The 20,623-nt window shown below is 42.1% G+C and overlaps 1 protein-coding gene across 1 annotated transcript; it reads right to left on the reverse strand.

Moving 5' to 3' along the window:
• Nucleotides 1-16: 16 nt before the first annotated feature.
• On the reverse strand, nt 17-18,399 carry LOC138626384 (adenylate cyclase type 2-like). The gene is made up of 26 exons (XM_069707983.1): nt 18,232-18,399; nt 14,809-16,084; nt 13,382-13,579; nt 12,643-12,804; nt 12,020-12,169; nt 10,931-11,085; nt 10,157-10,268; nt 9,868-9,995; nt 9,049-9,207; nt 8,695-8,854; nt 8,220-8,396; nt 7,878-7,912; nt 7,706-7,759; nt 7,408-7,471; nt 7,129-7,226; nt 6,858-6,942; nt 6,394-6,531; nt 6,136-6,210; nt 5,582-5,757; nt 4,289-4,373; nt 3,810-3,968; nt 3,390-3,536; nt 3,166-3,273; nt 2,839-2,953; nt 2,363-2,487; nt 17-1,421 (listed from the first exon to the last, which is right to left on the reverse strand). The coding sequence occupies exons 2-26, from the start codon at nt 15,697-15,699 to the stop codon at nt 1,287-1,289; spliced, it is 3,891 nt and encodes a 1,296-aa protein (XP_069564084.1). The 5' UTR covers nt 15,700-16,084; nt 18,232-18,399; the 3' UTR covers nt 17-1,286.
• Nucleotides 18,400-20,623: the final 2,224 nt, after the last annotated feature.

Genomic DNA, 20,623 nt, shown 5'->3' on the forward strand with positions numbered 1-20,623 from the left:
CACTGCAGACACATCAGAGGTTTGAATTTGTTTTATTATTTCATAAATAGAATAGAAAAATATTTCCCTATAGTGAACTTACCAGAGCTCCTTTTCCAGACATACACAATCATATAACAGAAAAAGAGAAATGTTCTGTGCACAATCAAAATTGGATTGCGATTCAGAACTCCCTTCACAAAATACAACAAATTAGAAAGTGCAATGTCAAATGTGCATTAACTTTTTTTTATGGCATCATTACACCTCCGGCATAATGTCAGCGTTGGGCCATATTGGATAAAGAAATCATACTTTATATCTACATTACTCATTTGGATTATTTTCATGGCCTGAAAAGTTCAAACTAATCACGATTTCAAAATAAAAGCACAAATTGGAGTCAAATCTGAAAAAATAAATACATTTTACACTGACTGTACAAGATTTTCTTTCCTTTCCCATGAATCATCTTCACGTTTACTTTGTCTCCCATTAGAGGGTGAAGCAAAGTATCAACAAAACTGTTTCAAGTCGCATAAGCAGACTTTTTGTCAGAGCCATCGTTAGTGTTATGAGCATCTGTGCTTTTCCTTCTATCACGTTCTCAGCAAAAAAACAACAACAACAAAAAAAGGCTGTTTACACCAGTTTTTCACTACTTTCAAACACACTGAATGTTCTGTACCATTATAGTCGTATGTAAAACACTGAAAGACAATTTCAGGTAAAACTTGGAGTGAAACAACTGTAAACAAATCAAAATAAAATCCTATAGATGCTATAAATTGTCATGTTTGTACTTCTACATGATTCTTCATGAAACAAAAGTCATCTTTGTGATTCAGATGTGATAAGTGTACCAAAAAAAACCAACCATATTTCAGATTATACATTCACAGAATAATGCACTGAAAAGTGTCCACGGTAGTTTCACATGATAACACAGATACACTTAGCAACACGGTCGTCCTCTGATGGGTCCAGTTGTCTTCTCGCGTCTTCTTTTAAACCAGTCGGGACTTATTTTAGCGTCTCGTCCTGAAGACAAAGGCAGCTCTTCCGTAGATGATTAACAGGTGTTGACCTATGCTGTTACATCTCCGGTTCAGCGTCGAGTCAGTGCACGTGTTCGTAATGAAAGCGGTCCTGGCGGAGCACACGCTGGTATTCTATTAAAATTCCCTGCCAGTGATTCCGCGCCTCTGAACCCGAGTGATTTAGATCGGCCGCAAACAGACGACGGCGTTGTCCGAACAAACGGGTACGAGACGCCGCGGCTCGTGTCCAGACTCGGGGCCTGAAATTTAGAACTGGGGAGACGACTGATCCGTGTTAACAAAGTAGGTGGTGAGTTCCCCTTTGCCCTTCACGTTGACTACACCTCTGAGGGTGACGTTGTATCCCACGCTCTGGACCATCTGGGACGTCTCCTCCGTCACCTGGGAGCCCAGACGAACAGAAAATAAAATGGGGGGGGGGAAAAAGAAAGACATTTTCATGTTTATCCAAACGCCTTTTTAAAAAAAAAATAAAAAAAATGTATCCACTGGGTTTCTGCTCCAAAAAGGCCCAGAGGTACTGCGTAAAGCTTTTCAAGTTTATTCCACAGATCTGTCCTCCCACAGCGTCCGGCAACGAGCTGCCAGGATTCAGTTGGCCGACCGCAGCGCCAGTATTTTATGAGAAAGAGAAAGCTATGAAAGGAAATGTGTTGTAGCGGGAGTGTGGTCCCGGACTGTGAAACTGCCTTGTTCAGGAGACAGATGGCCCCTTCAGGTGGAAAGTAGCATTTTTGTATCCTCAATTTAGTTTGTGTGATATTTACAAAATATTTATTTGGTCGTTTCTACCTTTTTATATAATAAATGACAGTACAGACATTCACAGGAAATATGTGGCCAGAGAGCAGCGTGAATTAAATGGTGTACAGCTTTAAGACGCCTCCACAAACACAGTTGGATAAAAACCTGTGCAATTAATGTGCCTTCATTTATATGGAAATTGTTGAATTGTTGGGTTTCTCTGTATAATGTCGTAAAGTTCTGCTGTAAGGACTTAAATGCATTTGAAATAACCCGTGTTGTGATTTGACGCTGTATAAATAAAATTTGATTGAATCAATTTGATGTATTTTAAACTGCCGTACTTTTCACCAGTCGTTTTAAAGCTTCTTTCCCCTTTTCTCCGTATTTATTATTTAATAACTTTATTGTCACGTCCAGCTTACACACGATCTAATAAACAAAGACCACAGCAATTTTACAATGTATAAAAAAACACCACTAATTTCCTTTTTTTTAATGTTTTTACTGACATATAATGTAGTATATGTGTCTCGTATATCAGTGTCTTCTCCATCTTCTGACTCTGATTGTCTGACCTGTATCTTGTCGAGCACTCCCGTGCTGTCCATCCTGCTGGCCACGTTCACCGAGTTCCCCCAGATATCATACTGAGGTTTATGGGCTCCGATAACTCCTGCGATCACTGGACCGTGGTTTATTCCTGCAGGTCAACAACACGCAGAAAAAAAATGACGTGTTTTTTTAAAAACGTAGATCGTAAATGGCCTTGAAATTGCCTCCTGGAAAGTTTGATTAGTCATCTGTGCACTTGTGCTTTCTTCATCACAGGAGGGTTTTTTTTTTTTTGGCGCAGTTAACCTTTGAATAAATCCTACAAATGACCTTTTATTGTTTAGACAAGAAAATAATGAGAAAAATAATCTGTCTGAAAGGTGCTGGTTTAGCAACAGTAAACTGTCCAGCCTTATTTCATTTTTCAACATTTTTCTACTATGTACATTTCAATTTACATATTTGCTCTCGTGTCAAAACCCGTCTGGAACAGACTCACCGATCCTGAGTTTGAAGCTGTTGAAAGAGTGCGTGTTGATGAGCTCCAGTTTGCTCATCAGAGCGATGGCGAACTCCACCATGCAGCGCACGTGGCTGTAGGACATCTCATACTTCTGTAGGTGGAGCCAGAGGTCATGTTATTCAGGCAGATCATTAGTGAGGCAGAGTGAGTATTTCTTTGCCCTGTAACAATACGTCAGAACACTGGATTTGCGAGACGAATGTGAGATTTTAGTGTCCCGTTGTTTTAGTGCTGCAGTGGAAAATGATGAAAACTTGAAGGGAGCCACGTCCAACTTCGTAGAGGAGCTGTGGGGACACCAACCTTTCTTTTGTCCCCTAGAGGCGAATGCGTCAGCCCCGCGACGGCCATGTACGTGCTGCCGATGGTCTTGATCTTCTCCACGGAGGAGAATTTGGGCTTGGAGAGAAGCTGTGCGAAAAAGAGACACGAAGACGGAGAAGGAAAAGCAGGTCACTGGTTACCGAGTATGAACAACACGTCAGCGACGATTCCGTCTTTTTAAAAAGGCATCTCTTTCCTCATACCTCGTCAAAGTCTGATATGATCTCGTTGAGGAAGCGCAAACACTCCAAGCCGTCCCTGTTGGCGCTGCTCTCGCTGTAAAACTCCTTGAACTGAGGCACCGATGCGAACATCACACACACGCAGTCATAAGACTGACTGTACAGGTCCTGAAAAGGAGGTTTTCAAAATAAAGCGAATTCCGGGTTAAGGTGCTTTTGTCGAATTTGCAGCCAGAAGTCGACAGAAGTCGAACCTGTTCAGCTACTTCAGCGAAGGTTTCATACGAATCCCAAACCATCACACCACTGCCGACATTCAAGTGTCATTTGTTCCTACATGTATTTACGTATAAATGGATGTAGTTTGTATTAAAAGACAAGATGCGGATAAGTAATTGAGTATTTATTGTGCAACCTCTGCTGCGTTTTGTTTTTATTTACCTGGTTGCGAACAGCTTTGCCCATGAAGAAGGAGGCGACGTGGAGCGGCAGCACGTTCTGCAGGAGGAGCTTGTTGACGTTCTCCATGGTCTCCATCTCCTCTCTTTCCGTCTGGAAGCAACGCTCCAGCAGGAAATCTACCCGGCAACCCAGCTCGTCCTGACACAGAAAGAAAGAGATAAGGGTGTGTGAGGCAAGGCAGGTGTTTTTGTAAAGCACATTTCAACTCAAAGTGCTTTACCTCAAAAACAGTAAAAGCATCAACACGTTAAGCAAAAGAGAAAGACATTTAAAAAAAAACATTAAAATAAAAGAAACAAAAATAAGCTAAAGAAATACAGAAATAAAATACAGAAATCAAGAAATTAATTAAGATCCTTAAATTAGGTTCGGGTGACATCACCGCTGGCTGCCGCTTAAATTGGGACACACATCTCCCCTTTTCTCCTTTAAAATGACGGGAAAATTAGCGCACACACCTGTCTGGCCAGTATGAGGCACACAATATAAAAGATGACCAGCCAAACTCCAGACATGATTTGAGGGTCCTTCAGCACGCCGGGCCTGGAAAAAAAAAACAAACAAAAAAAACCCCACATGTACATTCTTTTATTTGGACACAAACGGGGTGTTGTCTTTTCATTACATATTTCCTGAGACAAGAGTGTCTTGTATCTTCAATCTTCCATGCACCCCCACCCCCACCTCCCCGCCGTCCCCCGGCCGGGCCTCTGTCTACAGAAAGCCACTGAATAAATGATGGTGATCTGAAACCCTCAGACAAGGATTCACAATCTGGACTCTGGAGTGGCAGACAAAAGGCAGGAAATCGAACACCTCGGCTGAGCATGACAGACGGTGGAGAGAGCGGTGAATGAATGCGGACAATGTTGTAGTGCCGGATTACCGAGAGTCTGTGTGACTGTGTGCACCAGCGAACAAGCTTGATTATATATAATTATATTCAAGCACACACGTTTATGTATCTTATTCAACAGTTTGTCCACGAGGACAATGTAAATGTAGAATGTGAGCGAGACGATGAAACTATTGTACTTAAAGGTTTGTTTTTATAAACTGATCATTTCCTTTAATGTTGATGTCTCTGTCTTTATTTCTAAAGCACCTTTCAAACAAGAGCTCGAAGTGCTTTCCAGCAAGAAAAATGACATACAGTGTTCCACATCTAAAGGAACATTTTTAAATATGAAAAGGAAATAAAATGCATAAGAACAGATGAAATGCATAAAATGAAACACAAATAGAGTTGCAATATAAAATAAAGCAATAATATTGCTCTTGTTTTTTTTTTTTTAACTAACGAGTGTGTTTGACACTTTGTGAATGTTTCTAGAAAAGAAGGTTTGAAAAAAAAGAAAAAAATGCCCATCAAAATTTACAACAGCACAAGTTGTTGCCTCAAAATTGATTACCATGTTAATAAGACAAGATTCAAATGATGTTTTCAATGATTCAAAGATTTGAGGAGCTGGAACCAGTGAATTACTGAATAGAGTAAAAATGGATTTAAAAAGAAGTATTTCCTGTTGACTGAATTTCCCCCGTAGAAAGATGTTCACCGTCGTTACGTTTTTCTTTACTTTTTGTGCGTCAATACCCGAAATAAGAACTTCGCTTGGGCAACAAAAGAAAATCAACATCACAAAAAAATAAATCAGAGCAGTTTTTCCGTTTGTCTTTTTTACGCGAGTCTCAATCACATGGCGATCCCTGCCGTTTAAATGTCCGAAGGGTTTGGCGCCGTTACTCACTTGGTGTTGTTGTAAAGCAGGTCGATCAGGCAGGAGGACCTCGGAGCGTAAACGTGGAGGAAGAGAGCGAGGTAGACCACCACGGCCAGGGTGAGCAGCAGGGCCTTCACGGACAAGCACGTCTTGACGAAGACGATCACTCCCAGCATGGCCAGCAGGCAGCAGTACAGGTAGTACTGTTGAAACGGCGAGGTCGGTGGGAGGAGAAGCACGTGGGTATGACAGGCTGGATATGATGTTCGCAGACTGTACTGAATCTCTTAATGTCTTTAAAGATTAAACATAATAAATCGTTATGAGCTGCCGTAGCGAAAGAAGGAAAACCTCCGCTCTTATGTCAGGAATTAATTTGAATTTTTTTTTAAATGCCGTGTTGGATCCAATTTATTTAAAGCCAAGTTTCAGCATGGTGTATTAAATTTAAAGATTACGCTAAACTTGTTAAGAAAGTACAAGTAAACCAAGAATAAATAGGAACGTTAACACTTAAAGTGCGACAAAATGGGATTCTTTGTCGAAGGTATTATAAAACTAGTTAAACTGGAGGGACTCACAGGTACAGTGTAGAGTTTGAGACCTTCCAACTCTGTCCTGGCGATTGAGGTGCAGTTGTTTCCTGGGAGGAAGAACTGGAAGGAAAAGCAACGTGGTGGAGGAGAGAAGGACGACAAGAACAAAACAACAAAGAGGATCATCTGATGAATCAACAAAAAAAGATTGATAGACAATACAGACACCAAATGTTTAATTTATGACTGAAAGGAAACAAAAAAAGTAACTTTGATGGCGAAATGGCTGAAAAAGGAACTTACAAAGTTGAGGACGGCCATCAGAAGAGTGATGAGCACGGTGAGAATGACAATAAAAAGTCGCAGCGCCGCCCTGGTGGAGAGAACGCGCGACAGCCCAGATATCCATTGGACGCTCAACGGCATCTTGGAGTGCCATTTCTGGGAGAAAACAAAAACAAAAACATGCACACATTTAATATAGAAGCATTGATGCTCTCTGTGCTGGCAGTAGGTCATTAACTTTCTAAAAAAAAAAAAAAGTTTTTGGGCAGATTGATTTTGGCTGCAATACATTTCATTTTTCATTCACTTGCATTCAATTATTGCTGAAAAGCGACTGACGGGAAATTGGGGAAAAAAAGGTCTTGCCATCATCCAATCATTTGCTGCCACTGAAGACATAAGAGATAGATTATCTGTTGATATGAAAATCTGTCCATTTTACCAATACGGCACAGGGTTATGAGTAAAAAGGGTTTGTTTACCTCCAGGTATCCGGTGAAAGCGATGGACAGCAGCAGCACCAGCACTGGGAAGGTCGCACCGTAGGACACGGCCATCTCAAAGTTCCTGACGGGAGTGACAATGTATGATTTACACTTTTTATTCTGCAATTATCAAAGATTTGTGCTTGCGAGAAGGCAAGCAAGAAAACTGGTCTCAAACTGGATTTGTAAGAGAGCTGATTTCAGGGCGAACAAGTCTGATACTGCAGCGTTGGCCGCGTGGATGAACGTGAACCGAAGTGCTTCTCACCTTTTAGAGACGAGCATCTGGACAGTGAAAATGGTCACAAAGATGTAAGCGATGCAGATCATCGAGTGGTGCAAACCGTCCACTTCTGAGAGGCGGAACTGGAAAACAAACAGGTCGAAAAGAAGTTTTCTATAGTTTGCTTTAACTAAAAACAAGGTCGATCAATATTGTTTTTCAGACACACACGGCCACAAAAACACACTTGCTTGCTTATTTATTGCGACTATACGCTTCCATAAAAAAAAAACACCTTCCTCGTAGATCAGAGGAGGGATCTACCTGTTTCTCCAGGCTGAGGTTGTTGAACAGCAGAGTCAAACAGTTGAGCTTCTTTGCTTGTCTCCTGAAAGAGAAAAGAAGAATCAGATCAGGAACTACTGACAGACCGGATAAAAAAATTAGCAAGGAATCAATGAAATCATCTCTATTAATGAAGATCTATATGGTCAGGGAAAACTTAGATGAATCATATTTACAAAAGAGTGTTTTTTGGCTTCGGTTATATTGCATTAATTCAATAATTAAATGTATTACAATTAAAGAAGCACTATGAAAATAATACTTAAGAAAAAGGTACCCTGCATTGTCCAATGTGTCCAGAGATCCCCGAACAACGTTATCGACGACCAAACTGGGACACAATAAACACAAATTATTCATGTGGGACTCTGGATTATTAATGGTGGTGAATGTTTTGTTGTAGTTGTTGAATATTTCACAGCTTCTTTGAATAATTCTTTGTTTCTTACCAGGACGGGTTGTTCTGAGAAGAGACTGGTCTTTCCTAAACCAAACACACACACACACACACACACACACACACACACACACACACACACACACACACACACACACACACACACACACACACACACACACACACACACACACACACACACACACACATTGTCACACGCCGCACGACCAATGGTCACCTCTCTCAAATATACAACAGAGAGCTCCTGATCAAACGCTGGCGAGATGGGTGGCGCGATGCACCGTCCATTTAAAAAACAACAACAACAACAACAAAAATCACAGCTCAGTACGAGAGAGACAAACTAAGCCGGGTAGCAGCACGAAAAACTCACTGCAGACAGGTGCGACTGGTTCATGGCAACATTGGCGGCGACGATGGGCTTCTTGGAGGTCTTGGCGTCGGGGTTGCTGAGGTCTGCGAAGGGGTGGATGGTCTGCCAGGACTGGAGGTACTGAGACATCCGGACCGACGCCCGCTGCCTGTTCTCTCCCGACGCCAGACTGCTTCCCTGGAATAAAGACAGAAATGACTACAGCGTCACTTTTTTTGAACTGTTTTTCCTGCACGTCCTTCACCGGAGCGAGATCACCGCGGAGACCGTTATCACCGCAATACAGAGATCGGTAACTGGCACCGGAGATTCCTGTTGCAGTTACTGTCATTTTCCTTTTCTATGGTTTTCCTATTTTTTTTTTTTAGGAAATGCAAATCCCATAAAAAAGTAATAATCCTGTACAGATTACGTGCTGTTAGCTGAAAAATATTAGACTACAGTACATGCACATCACAGAAATGGAGCCTCGTACCAGTTTCGGCCTCCTGGAGATACTGTCTGGCTTGTGGGGGTCAATCACCAGGTATGTTTTTCGCCCTTTAAGAAGAGGATCCCGACTCCCCCCGTCCCCCTCCTCAACTTGGTACGCTCCGTTCAAGTGTTGCAGTGTCTCCTCTGTGATGTGGACTCGCCTATTTATGGTAATAATAAAACAACATGAAGAGAAATATTTCACAAAGGCTACAGAAAGGACAACAAAATTCTAAAGGATTCATTTTTATGGTCACTGAACTCATTTCTTTGTCAGTTTATTACATTTCCTGAGAAAATATTAACACCAACTCAGATTTCTATCATGTCTGATCTGACTTTAAGACTTTCTCACCCAGGAAGACCTCCAGACTCCATGTGGTTGGCTAAAGTCACGTCATGTGACCACACGTCGTACTGCCATTTCTGCAAGCCAATCACACCGCAGAGCACGTTGCCAGTGTGAACGCCGACCCGCATGCTGACCTCGACTCCTGTCGCCTCTCGCAGTTTACTACAAGGGGAAAAGCATATTGCTAAAACATAATATAATAAAATATAATATATAAAAACGGTGTCTCACAGAAATGTTTAGTTTGGCTAATTTCTGGCACTCATTGTTAGACTAGACTGTATGTTTAGAGTCTGAGCTTAGGCATAGCATTAAAAAGAGATCCGCTTCAACATATTCAAATTGAAGTCAAAATTAAGATTAAGAGAAAACCTCAATGTCCTCAAATTCTTATTATAGTTGAAAAATCCAAGAGAACCACAAATCTCCATCTTTGATCTACATGGCGTCTAAAATGAACACAAAACCTCTTTGAAAATGTGCCGTTTGAGAATATTTATTGACAATACATATCTAATGGTGCTTCCCTATTCTTTTGACTGTGTGCTCTCAGTTTTAATAAGCAGTGTGGTTTCAGATGTGTCACGAGAACTCCGAGGAAGTTAAACAGACGACAATAACATCGGACGCATATTTAGAGAATTGACCCCATTGCTAGTTTTGTACATTAAATGCATTTACTACGCACAACAAAAGATTTATTCAACGTTGCAAGCCTCTATAAGGTGCAGAAGAGAAGAAAGAGAATGGCAAAAGCCAAAACCAAAGGTGGGGGTGATCAACCTCAACAGCAGCAAAAACGTCAGATTCCTACAGACTGACCTGATGGCGGTGCACATGTCCAGCCCCATCTGAACGCAGTTCCTTGCGTGGGTGGGAATGGGGTCAGGCAGACCGGACACACAATAGTAGCAGTCGCCGAGGATCTTAATGCGAAGACACCCGTTCCTCTACAGGCGGAAAGACACAAAACAAGAGAGAAAAGGAGGTGAGTGAGTCTCAAGAGTTCAGACCTGACACAACTATCCTTTGTGAGGAAATAATAATAATAATAATAATACAAAAAAAAAAGAAAAGAGAGTCCATTTTGGACCACACGTCATTTTTTCACCTTGGCGATGTCGTCGAATCTTCCGAAAAGCTTGTTGAGAACAGCGACCAGCTCCTCTGGTGAACAGGTGCTCGCCAGCTTCGTGAAGCCGACGATGTCTGCATACAGGATGCTGCACAAACGGACACACGCCTTACTGCTAACTTGTCTCCTAAACTGCATTGTTCTATTTCATGTCCTTCTCCTAAATCACTTTGAGCTGCAGTCTATGTGCGAAAGGCGCTCCATAAATAAAGTTTATTATTATTATTACTAGACGTGCATTCATGACGACAGTAACTTTAGAGTTTAGAGATCTATAGTCTACATAATTACCGGGTATTTCTTGACAATTATTGTGTCATTCAAATGTATTTTACAAATGGTGTCGTGGGTGTTTGAAAGAGGATTTCTATACCAGTACACCTGATTGGTCACAAAATAACCAAAATAAAGTGTCTATAAATACTGACAAAACATTGGCAGCCGTTTTGTGCATATTAATTGTTTAATTATACAATAAAATGATCATGAATGAACCATAATTGGATCAAATTAGTTGTGTGTTGTTGTTTTTTTTTGCTTGTTAAACCTGCTTAGTAAAACCCCTGTATACCATTTCAGACATTCAATAGGAGCTGGGTAAGATGTGGGACATGATGTTGCTTTGACAACAATCATCAAAAATAAACATCGCAGAGAGGTGAAGCAATAGAAAAGAACGGAGAGCATCTTTGGAAAAACTGACACGTTCGACAACTTCCCCCTCGAACAATTCAACAGCGTGATGATCACCTGACATCTTTGTGCTGCCGTATGTAGAGGCTGTGAAAGTTGTGGAAGTTGGATAGATTCTCCCGGTCGCTCTTGGGCTTGGACAGCCTCTTTATCACCTCCGTTTTCAGCTCCATGGCGATGTACCGCGGCAACACCGACAGGAGGAGCTGCTCCTGTTGCCGTGGAAACAGACAGGACGGGGAGGAGGGGGGCGGGGGGTGGGTGGTGGTGTCAATGTGTGTTTTCGAGACCCCTCGCGCACCGGCTCATCGGATTGCAGTCTTACAGAGGTGACAATCTATTCACAAAGGTTGTAAAAGAAGTAGGCGGCCATCAAAGGCCTCCTTGAAGCGATGCCATGTTTACTTAGTGGATCACGTTTCATGTGTTTGTTTACGGACTGTGAATAGAGCCCATTTAAGTTTGCCTATTCTATCGCTGCCGGGCTTCCCGACGAGTGAATGATTAATCTATTGGCCTAATAGTAAGAAAAGCATACAGTAAACGAAAGCACCGCTGTCCACGCAAAGAGCCCTTTAATGAGAGCGATTACACATAACGATTTTAAATTCAGAGTGAATGAAACAGGATGTCCAGAGGAGACCCGGAGAAGAGACGGTAGATTTCTCCAATGAGCAAACATCCACTTCATCAAACCAAGTCATAAAAGGGGGAGTTTTTAATAATACTTAAACAAGTAGTTCATATTTAGGTTAAAACATGCACTGGCTGATGCTTCTACAGCATAGAAAGTTAAATTAAGTTCCTGGCTTGTCATCGTTTTGTATTTTACAGTGAAGCTGTAGTAAAAAAAAAAAATTATGTTTTTAAAGAAAATTATAATATCTGAACCAATTTGAGTGAAGTCCCTATACGGTGAGGTGAGCTGGGTTTGGTTTATGTCTTTTTATATAAGAAGTGAACTGCACTGAAGCAATACAAAGTGAGGGGAGCAAAAATAAACATTTATTCAATATTCAATATTAAATATTAAAGTTTGTTTTTCTGCTAAACGACGCTGTTGTTTTGCCTTAATTTTGAAGGGCTATGTTTGAATGAAAAGAAAGAAATGATTTGGTTAAACTGAAGCAATACTCAATTTCAAACCTGCTGATATTTCCTTATCTCCTTCTGGGAGCGGATGGCGCTGAACTCTTCTCTCTTCTGATTGGATATCCTGAGATCGTGCTCGGTCATCCACAGGTGAAAAACCCCGACGCAGTTCACGCACACGAACAGCACAGCATTCGCCACCAGCTGAGGAGGAAGTCAGAGGACGAGAGAGGATTTATACTTTCTGAAAAATCCTCATAGCTGAGTCACTGTTGTGAAACTGGCATTTTTATTACTAACTGAAAAGCACACATTTGTTTACAAAGACAACCTTTTTCTGTATGACTAGGTTTACGACTTCTCCGTACAAAAATAACAGCCCATTCAGATCATTTCCATATTTCTTCCAGAGGAACTGAGCCCGGCTAATCACACACTACAAAATGCTATTGTGCAGGTTCACTCAGGCGTCATGTGACATTTGAATTTGGATACTGTGCACCTTTCTCTAGATGCGCAGATTATTTGCAAATTTTCTGCCTTACATTTACATGTTCAACCTTTATTTATCAAAAAGGAAGTAAGCTGAAACAATGACATGGCGAAACCCTTTAAGGGCTGCCATTCCATTTGTGCGTTGTTTTTTTTTAATCAGTTCAAACGCGGCGAGCGTTTACCTGGACAGCCAGGTCGGGTGTCTCCGGGCTGGTCACGGGGACGTAGATGCTGATGATGACGATGTGCGAGACGCTGGTGCCTATTCCGACCATGAGGGCCCAGGCCAGCGAGAGAGGCAGCACCGTGTACACGCTCAGAGAGAGGAAGAGGAAGAACGCCACCTGAGAAGTCGGAGCGGCGGTCGGAACAAAGACTCAGAGCAGGGGTCTTCAACGTTTTTCAGGCCAAGGGCCCTCAAACTCAACTGATAGAGAGATGGAGCAGGGACCCCCTACTATATATACTGTATTTAAAAAAAAAAAAACGTTTTATTTTTTTTATATTAAACTGGAGGAGTGCAGGAGGCTTGGAGGGACGGGTCCAGGCTGGTCTCGCTCTGTGAGTGAACCAGCTTGAGAGAGCTCCTGTGTGTCGCCGAATGTGTGAATTTCTGACTGAAAGATAACATCTTCTGCCTCTATTTATCCAGTCGCTACAATATGTTAGATTCATGATAATGTGTATTTAAAGACATTTAAATTCGTGGAAAAAAGAAATTGAAAAAAAAAAAGAAGAATTGTCTAATCAACCAAAAAAATTTCACGGACCCCCTGCAGTACTTCCGCGGACCCCCTAGGGGTCGTGGACCGCCTGTTGGAGACCTCCGACGTAGAGAGTTAGAGAGGTGGACGACGCCAAAAAATAAAACTCATCTGTTCTCTCTCTCTCTCTCTCTCTCTCTCTTCGCTTCCCTCTCACCTGCTCCCACGTCCTAACGGGCTCGTCCGTGAAGATGAAGACGATGGCGGTGACGTACAGCGTCCCCCAGACGAAGAGGGCCAGCGCTCCTCCGCAGCGCCTCACGGTGGCCAGCCAGGGCAGGCAGACGAGCAGCAGCGCACTCAGGCAGAGAACCACGCAAACCACCGACAGAGCGCCGACGTGGTTGACGATGTTCTGCGCAGAGACGAGAGAGAGAGAGAGAGAGCGAAACTCGAAGCGATTAGTGCGAGCTCAGCAAAAAAAAAAAAAAAAAAAAAAAAAAAAAACGTCAAACGCTTTCAGTTTTATTTCCTCTGTCAACCCGAAATAAACTTCACGAGAAGACGCAAAACAGAGGAAAAAGGAGAACTTTGGGATGAAAAGGCGTATCTTCAGAGCTTCCCCGTCCCATGGTCCCGTTCTGACCCGGCTGCTTACGACGTCCGACCAAAACAGCGGTCGGCCCAACACGTTAAAACGCCTTTATTCATCAGACGTGAAAGCGAGGCTGAGCTCCTAAACAGGTGGCGCCGTGTTTTTAATCTGCTCCCGCCGACGTGAACTGACGGTATTTTCGTTTTTGCAAAGAGAGTGAGGGTAATGGTCATTTAAAAAAAAAAAAAAAATGGAAATACTAGTTTTTACTGAACGTTAAGGTCGATTTAAAGCAGCGGCCGATTAATAAATTCGTTTCGGATGCAGCTGAACGGGCTAGTGCGGTGATGTTTACGCATTATGCAGCAAATCCTTTATTGTTTAATGAGTAAACTCTGTTTGAAAACATGAAATAATTGAAACTTCTTTCTAAAAAAAAAAAAAACGTGTTAATGTTTAGAAATCTAATTGGTGGAGGCCGAGATCAGGAGTCTACTCTGATCGGGCAGTAAGAGTCTTTTCTCTTCATTGACATGCGAGACATGTTTAGTCTTCTCGTTTGCTTCTATGTCATCTGACAAAAACACAATATTGAACAGATTTAATTGCGGGATATAATTACTGGCTAAAGTGTGTCAATCATCAGAAAAATAATCTGCCACTTTTCTGATAACCGTTCAGTCATTTTTCAAGCCCAAATAGTTTTAGTCGGGTTTTTTTTTTGGGGGGGGGAGGATTTCCAGAGTGAGAACTTGCTGCTTTTTGTCATATTTTGTAGTGACATGACCAGCTTTTGGTTTTGAGCTTATTGTTGTCCAAAACAAGACATTTGTACAACGCGTGCTCCAAAAATATTGCCTATATTTAGAGGAGTAAACAACGGAGAAGAAGCAGCCAAACCTCACACTGGAAAAGCTGTAATTTGCGAATGTTTGGGACTTTTGTTTCATAATGAACTTAACTATTAACCGATTATGAACCCCTGTGTGCATTTCCTCAAGAGAAACGTGGCGGGTCGTTTGTGCGCGGAGGCAGCGTGTCCGTCTCACCCGGTCCGTGGTGGAGATGAGGACGATGACGGCCACGCAGAACAACAGCGACAGCACCAGTCCGGACAGCATGGCCGGCGTCTCCTCCACACACTGCAGGAAAGCCCTGTGGACGGCCTGATAGCAGCCGCACACCCCTTCCTTCACGCTTCGCCCGGACCGGGTGCTCCTTTTGTCCTCGTCTCCGTCCTCCTCGTCCCACCCGGCGTCGATGCTGTCCCCGTTTTGGCTGATTTTGTGCGAAACGTCGGCGTCGTCGTCTGGACTTTTTTGGGTGGTTTTGTTTGACGGGGAAGCGTCCAAACTGGATTCGGACAGATCGACGGGACAGGTGGCGCTCGTCTTTTCGAAAGCGTTTCCATCCAGCTCAGATAAGTCTTCGTCGCGGATATCGGTGCTGAAACTGGCGCAAGTGTAACCAGGGCTGGACTTGGTGCTGCTGTAGGCCGAGTCGCTGACGCTGCTCTTTTGCAACGGAGCGCCGTTAGCATTTTGGAGCTTATGGCAGGATGAGTCGACCTGGGCCTCGCCATCCGCAGCCTGCGGGGTCTCACCGGCTCCTCGCGACAAAGAATTGGTCTCGAGCGGTTCGGGGGCCTGTGCTGTTTTTGCCACACCCACCTCCGCGGACACCTGGGACACGCCGGGTCCTGAGGGGCTCCCATCCGCAAAATGACTTTCAGCTCCTTGTAATTTTAAGTCACCGCTTTGTCCGGAGAGTTTTAACTGGTCTGTTGTTTGACCGAAGTCATCGAGCTCCAGGATATTACCTGCAGTCATTTTGCCCTCCCCATCGCTGGAGCTGACGACAATATCCGGCACCGAGGACACCTGCGACGCCTCTTCTCCAGACCTCCCCGCGTCCTGAAGACCTCGGGACTCGTCTGGCATTGTGACCCGAGCGCGAAGGATTTCGCCGTCTATCGACCTGTCACTCTCGCTTCACCTGGCTGTCCGTCAGCCTGTCCGCATGACAAACACACGCCCGAACCGTGTTTACATCTTTATCTTTTCGTTGTCAGGTGTCGTTTATGTCCGCGCAGCGAGGAGAACTTCAGTCCGCGTCCGTGTGGCAGTTTCGAGACTTTCCCAGAGAGTCGCAGCTCCTCTGCTTTGAGTATTCTTCAACGGCTAAACGCTGAAGATGTTAATAAACGTTCTCTCCGAGGTCGCGGTGATCTGCTGAGGTCCAAAAGATCGGCAGCAAGGAGCCTCAGGCCGCAGCATAAGCTCCGTTGACGAGCGCTGATCCACACTGGGAGGAAGAAGAGTCTCCCTGCCACAAGGATAAAAAAAAAAAAAAAAAAAAAAGATAACCAATTAGAAAAGTTACAACAGCATAAAACTAAGAATAAACAAAAGATAAACACATATTCAGTGTCAGAATCTTAGCTCAGAGATGGCTGTCTGTGGCACTCATATAATGTCCCATAATAAGAGCAAACAAGTTGTTCCGACGCGTGCTTATAATTCCATTCAAACGAGACGCTTCTTTTAGTCATTTCCCCATTATGCAAAAAAACTTGTTGGTCGAGCTGCAAGCTCTTCCCCATAAAAATGCACACGCACACGCACACGCACACACACACACACACACACACACACCATTCAGGTGTGTACCGGAATGAATGCCAGAGACGCACCCAACGCACATGAAAAACATGTTTTCCAGTCACCACCTCCACTCTGTGGTTGACTCTCATCTACGTCTCTGTTGCTTTCCTCTTCTGCTTCTTGTCCTCTGTCCGTCTGGCTTTTTTCCGAAACCCAATTGTCTCTCTGTGCCCAGCGAATGCGGGAAATATCACCACCGCCTTCCTCATGCCCTTCTCTGCTTTAAAAGACACCGTTGATTCCGGGATTAAAAAATGTCCTTTTAATCTGCCTCCTCTGCTCCAAATACATATCTGATTTAACAGCAAAATCGCAGAGGGATTACGCAGTAATTCGTCTGATTTATACCTTTCACCTTGATTGACCTGTGACCAGCTTTTACAGTAAATGACAACAATCCAGTTTCTTTTCTGCGCTTTGGCACAGGGACACTGCGTACGTTTAAGGTCAAAACACAAGCGTGATACTGTGTGGTCTTGACAGGACATTTATTTTTGTTACTTCTATGTAACGGGCGTCTCTTCCCCCCGTTTGCTGGTTTCGCTACTCTGTTCTGCTTGTCTGTGACGAAGTTGACAAAAAATAAGGGTTTTTCCAAAATCGTATTAAGATCACATCTCAATCCAGTAACTTTGTATTTCTATTGGTTTTTATTACGTAAATGTCCTAGTTTCTGAAAAAGAAGAAGTTGTAAGCCATGTAGTTATTAAGGTATTAGTAAGGTGTTGACAAATTCAAAGAAAAATGAAAAAAAAAATTCAGTTACGTTTAGGGAGGACCGAGTACAATTTTTGTGGTCACTTTTCAATGAGACACATCTACATGACCAACCATGAAAATACCTAAATTGTCTAACATCTCCTGATGTACTTCAACTTTGGGTTTGCCACCTTTTGACAAAAGTACCGATTAATGTGTCAACTATTTTCTGAATGAATGCCCTGGAATGACGATACAATGTGTGGAACAACTGAAAAATGTTCATCATTACTTAGCAGATGTTCAAGGTCAGCTTGACTTAATCCCCCCCCAAAAAAACTGTGGTTATTATATCAGACAAACAAAAGAAGCAAATGAACATATTTAAGAATACAGAAGAAGCTTATATTTAACATTTTTGACTGAGAGACTGTTAAAGCGTTTCACCTTCATTTGTTCCCAGTAAACACCGTAAGAAATGATCAAAGTTTTTCAGTGATTTCAGTGTTACAAATGTAAATGCAAAATAAATGTCCCCCAAGTTCAAATTTTAGCCGGAGCCTGCTAAAAAAAATAAAAAAAAAAAAATACATCACCTGCATGTTAAACCTAGAAATGTTGCGTTTGCAAGGAGTGTTGAAAGTAAACTGTGACATAGAAAAGTCAATGTCAGTGTTAAGAAAGCTATCTGAAATCTAAGAGGCGATCTGTGGCTTCATAGATGATGGCAGCAGGTTGATAAAAGTCACTCGAAAAATGTGTCAGTTTGATAAACATAGAGATATGAAATCTGTCATGGTCATATTGTTTTAAAAAATATCAATTTGTTGGTCACATAAGGACTCATTACTACAGTTTAGAAAACAAATGTTGTCCTGTGAATATTTATTATATATATATATATATATATATATACATTTTCGTCAAACTTCTCACGATGGTTAGTAGTTTCGTATCTTATGTTATCAATATTGAGTTTATCGGCTCAATATTTAACAGTTCAATGGGTTAAAACTAGACGTGATAGGAAATTAACAGATGCGCTTAAGTACGAAAAGTATATCAATTTAAAAGAAGTTCATTTGTGAGAAGGAAAAACGATATTCTTACCTCATTGCTTGTAAATGTTAACGTCCCTCTTTCCCTCACTTTTAACGCGAGGTCGCTGACACACGATAAGGATCATTTTCCTGTGCGTATTTATGGCTCAACTTCCTCCGTCATCCTTTCAATGTTGGCAGAAAACACTCGCAGACGCGTTTGATCTTGACAAGACGCTAAAAAGTCGTAAATATCTTTCTAAAAACCGACTTTTCTTTTCAAATGCAGACGGTAGAAAGTCGGCGTCCGGCTGTGCGCACGAGCGGTTCTCGGCTGTGCGCACGAGCGGCCGTCTGCGCGAAGTCTGGGCGCGAGCGATGCAGGTGAGTGCGGGCGGGGGCGTGCGCACGCGAGCACGAGCACCCTGCTCTGGCAGCAGGCAGCTATGCAAATAGGATAAAGGTAAACAGAGGAGATGGAGAAGGAGGACGAGTCAAAGGTCAGACTACAAACAGCTAGGTTTTCCTCAGCATCAACATACTGGGAGTTCACATGTAAAGCTGCAAGGAATAATTTCAAGGTGAAGAAACTTCGATATGTAAATAAATTCATTGAAATCATTACAATAAAAGAATGAAATTTGTGGCAAAATTACAAAATATGACTATTGTAATAAAATATAATAAATGGGGATTATGCAATACATTCTACTCAAATCATTTTAGGGCATATTGCATTTTTCTGATTGGTATATTGTAAAATAAATCCACAAAGTCTGACATCTATCTACATTTATGATACTGAATTTTTCTATTATCCAACCATCCATTATCTATACCCGCTTTATCCTGAAAAGGGTCACGTGGGGGCTGGAGCCTATCCCAGCTCACATTGGGCAAAGGCAGGGTACACCCTAGACAGATCGCCAGTCTATCACAGGGACAACACATAGAGAGACAGAAACAAAGACCATTCACGCCTAAGGGCCATTTGTAGAATCACCAATTAAGCTGAGGTGCATGTTTTTGGATGGTGGGAGGAAGCCCAGGTACCTGGAGAGAACCCACGCAGGTACATGGAGAACATGCAAACTCCGCACAGAAAGACCCAGGCCCGGATTCGAACCCTGAACCTTTTTGCTGTGAGGCGACAATGCTAACCACTCCACCACTGTGCCTCCCGTTTTCTATTATTACTATTTTTATTTTATTAACACCGCCAACCTTTGTTCTGCCTGAACAATCAAAACTTGATATTGAAATCCAGCATCATCCTCACAAAATGTGTACGCCAAGACAGAGCACGTGGTTCTACATGGAATAACATGAAAGCATTGCAAAAGAGGCATATTCTAAATAAAGTGCAGAAACCAGATGAAACAAGTGGCAAACAGTGCAAAAAAAAATATCCCAAAAAAAGAAAATTGTGCAAAGATGAATGTAAAGACAAGGCAAAAAATAATGCAAAGATTCGAATACAATACAATACAATACATGAGCAAAAAACAAGCCAAAGCTAGTGCAAAAATGGGATTAAAATAGTACAAAGACAATATCATAACTTGAGGGCGCCACATTCCCCTTCATGTTATGATATTTACATAGATCTTTATGCAGCTTTATGATTTTTTTTAATCAATAACATGGTGCTGTTTTCTCAATTGTGTTAAATACATAAAACCCACATTCATAACAATGATATTCTGAAACAGTTTCAGTGACATCATGATGGTAGAAAATAGTCATATGTAGAATTTTTTTTTTTAAACTTAAAAAGACAGAAAATGACAATGATATTGAAGAGCTGCAGTTTCAAAGAGTGAAAGGGGTTAAATTAATTCTTCTTCTGTTTAAAAAAGTATTTCTGTCTTTTCTTTTCTTTCCTCTCCCACTCCCTCCTTTGTGTATTTCATTTTCAATCACACAGCTTTATTGGTGTAGTAATAATTTCCCAATATTGGCAAACAAGCAATTTTACAACATCAGCAAACACACACGCTCATGCTGCAGCGTAGATGGTGCAGGCGCTGGATTTATTGTCCTTTAGAGCCTGCATGACGAAGCTGGCTGCTAGGATCTGCTGTGCATTAACGTTGTGATAATAAAGACAAAATTTAAGAATGACCTAAACTTTCTGTGGACTTCGACATGATTTAGTTAAACTGAGATTAAAATCGTTGAACTCCATTCTTTACCAGGACACATATTCCCTGCTAATTCTTTCACCCAGCAGTTCATCTGTCCACTCATTCACTGCAGTGAGTTCTCCATGTGACAGACTTTCACCATGAAAAGCTTTGCTACTTTGAGCTTTGAAATATACATTTTTAATTTCACTGACGTCCTATTGTGCTGCGTAATGTGTAAGAATGAAAGGTTTGTTCGCTCCCAGTATTTGACGTTTATAAAAACACTAACACATAAAACAAAGGGAATGAGCAGGATACAAACCAACAGACAAC

This window comes from Brachyistius frenatus, unplaced genomic scaffold, assembly GCF_029030835.1.
Source record: "Brachyistius frenatus isolate BFR_SWC_R1_liver_20210118 unplaced genomic scaffold, ASM2903083v1 Contig_73, whole genome shotgun sequence".
Taxonomy (NCBI): Eukaryota; Metazoa; Chordata; class Actinopteri; family Embiotocidae; genus Brachyistius; species Brachyistius frenatus.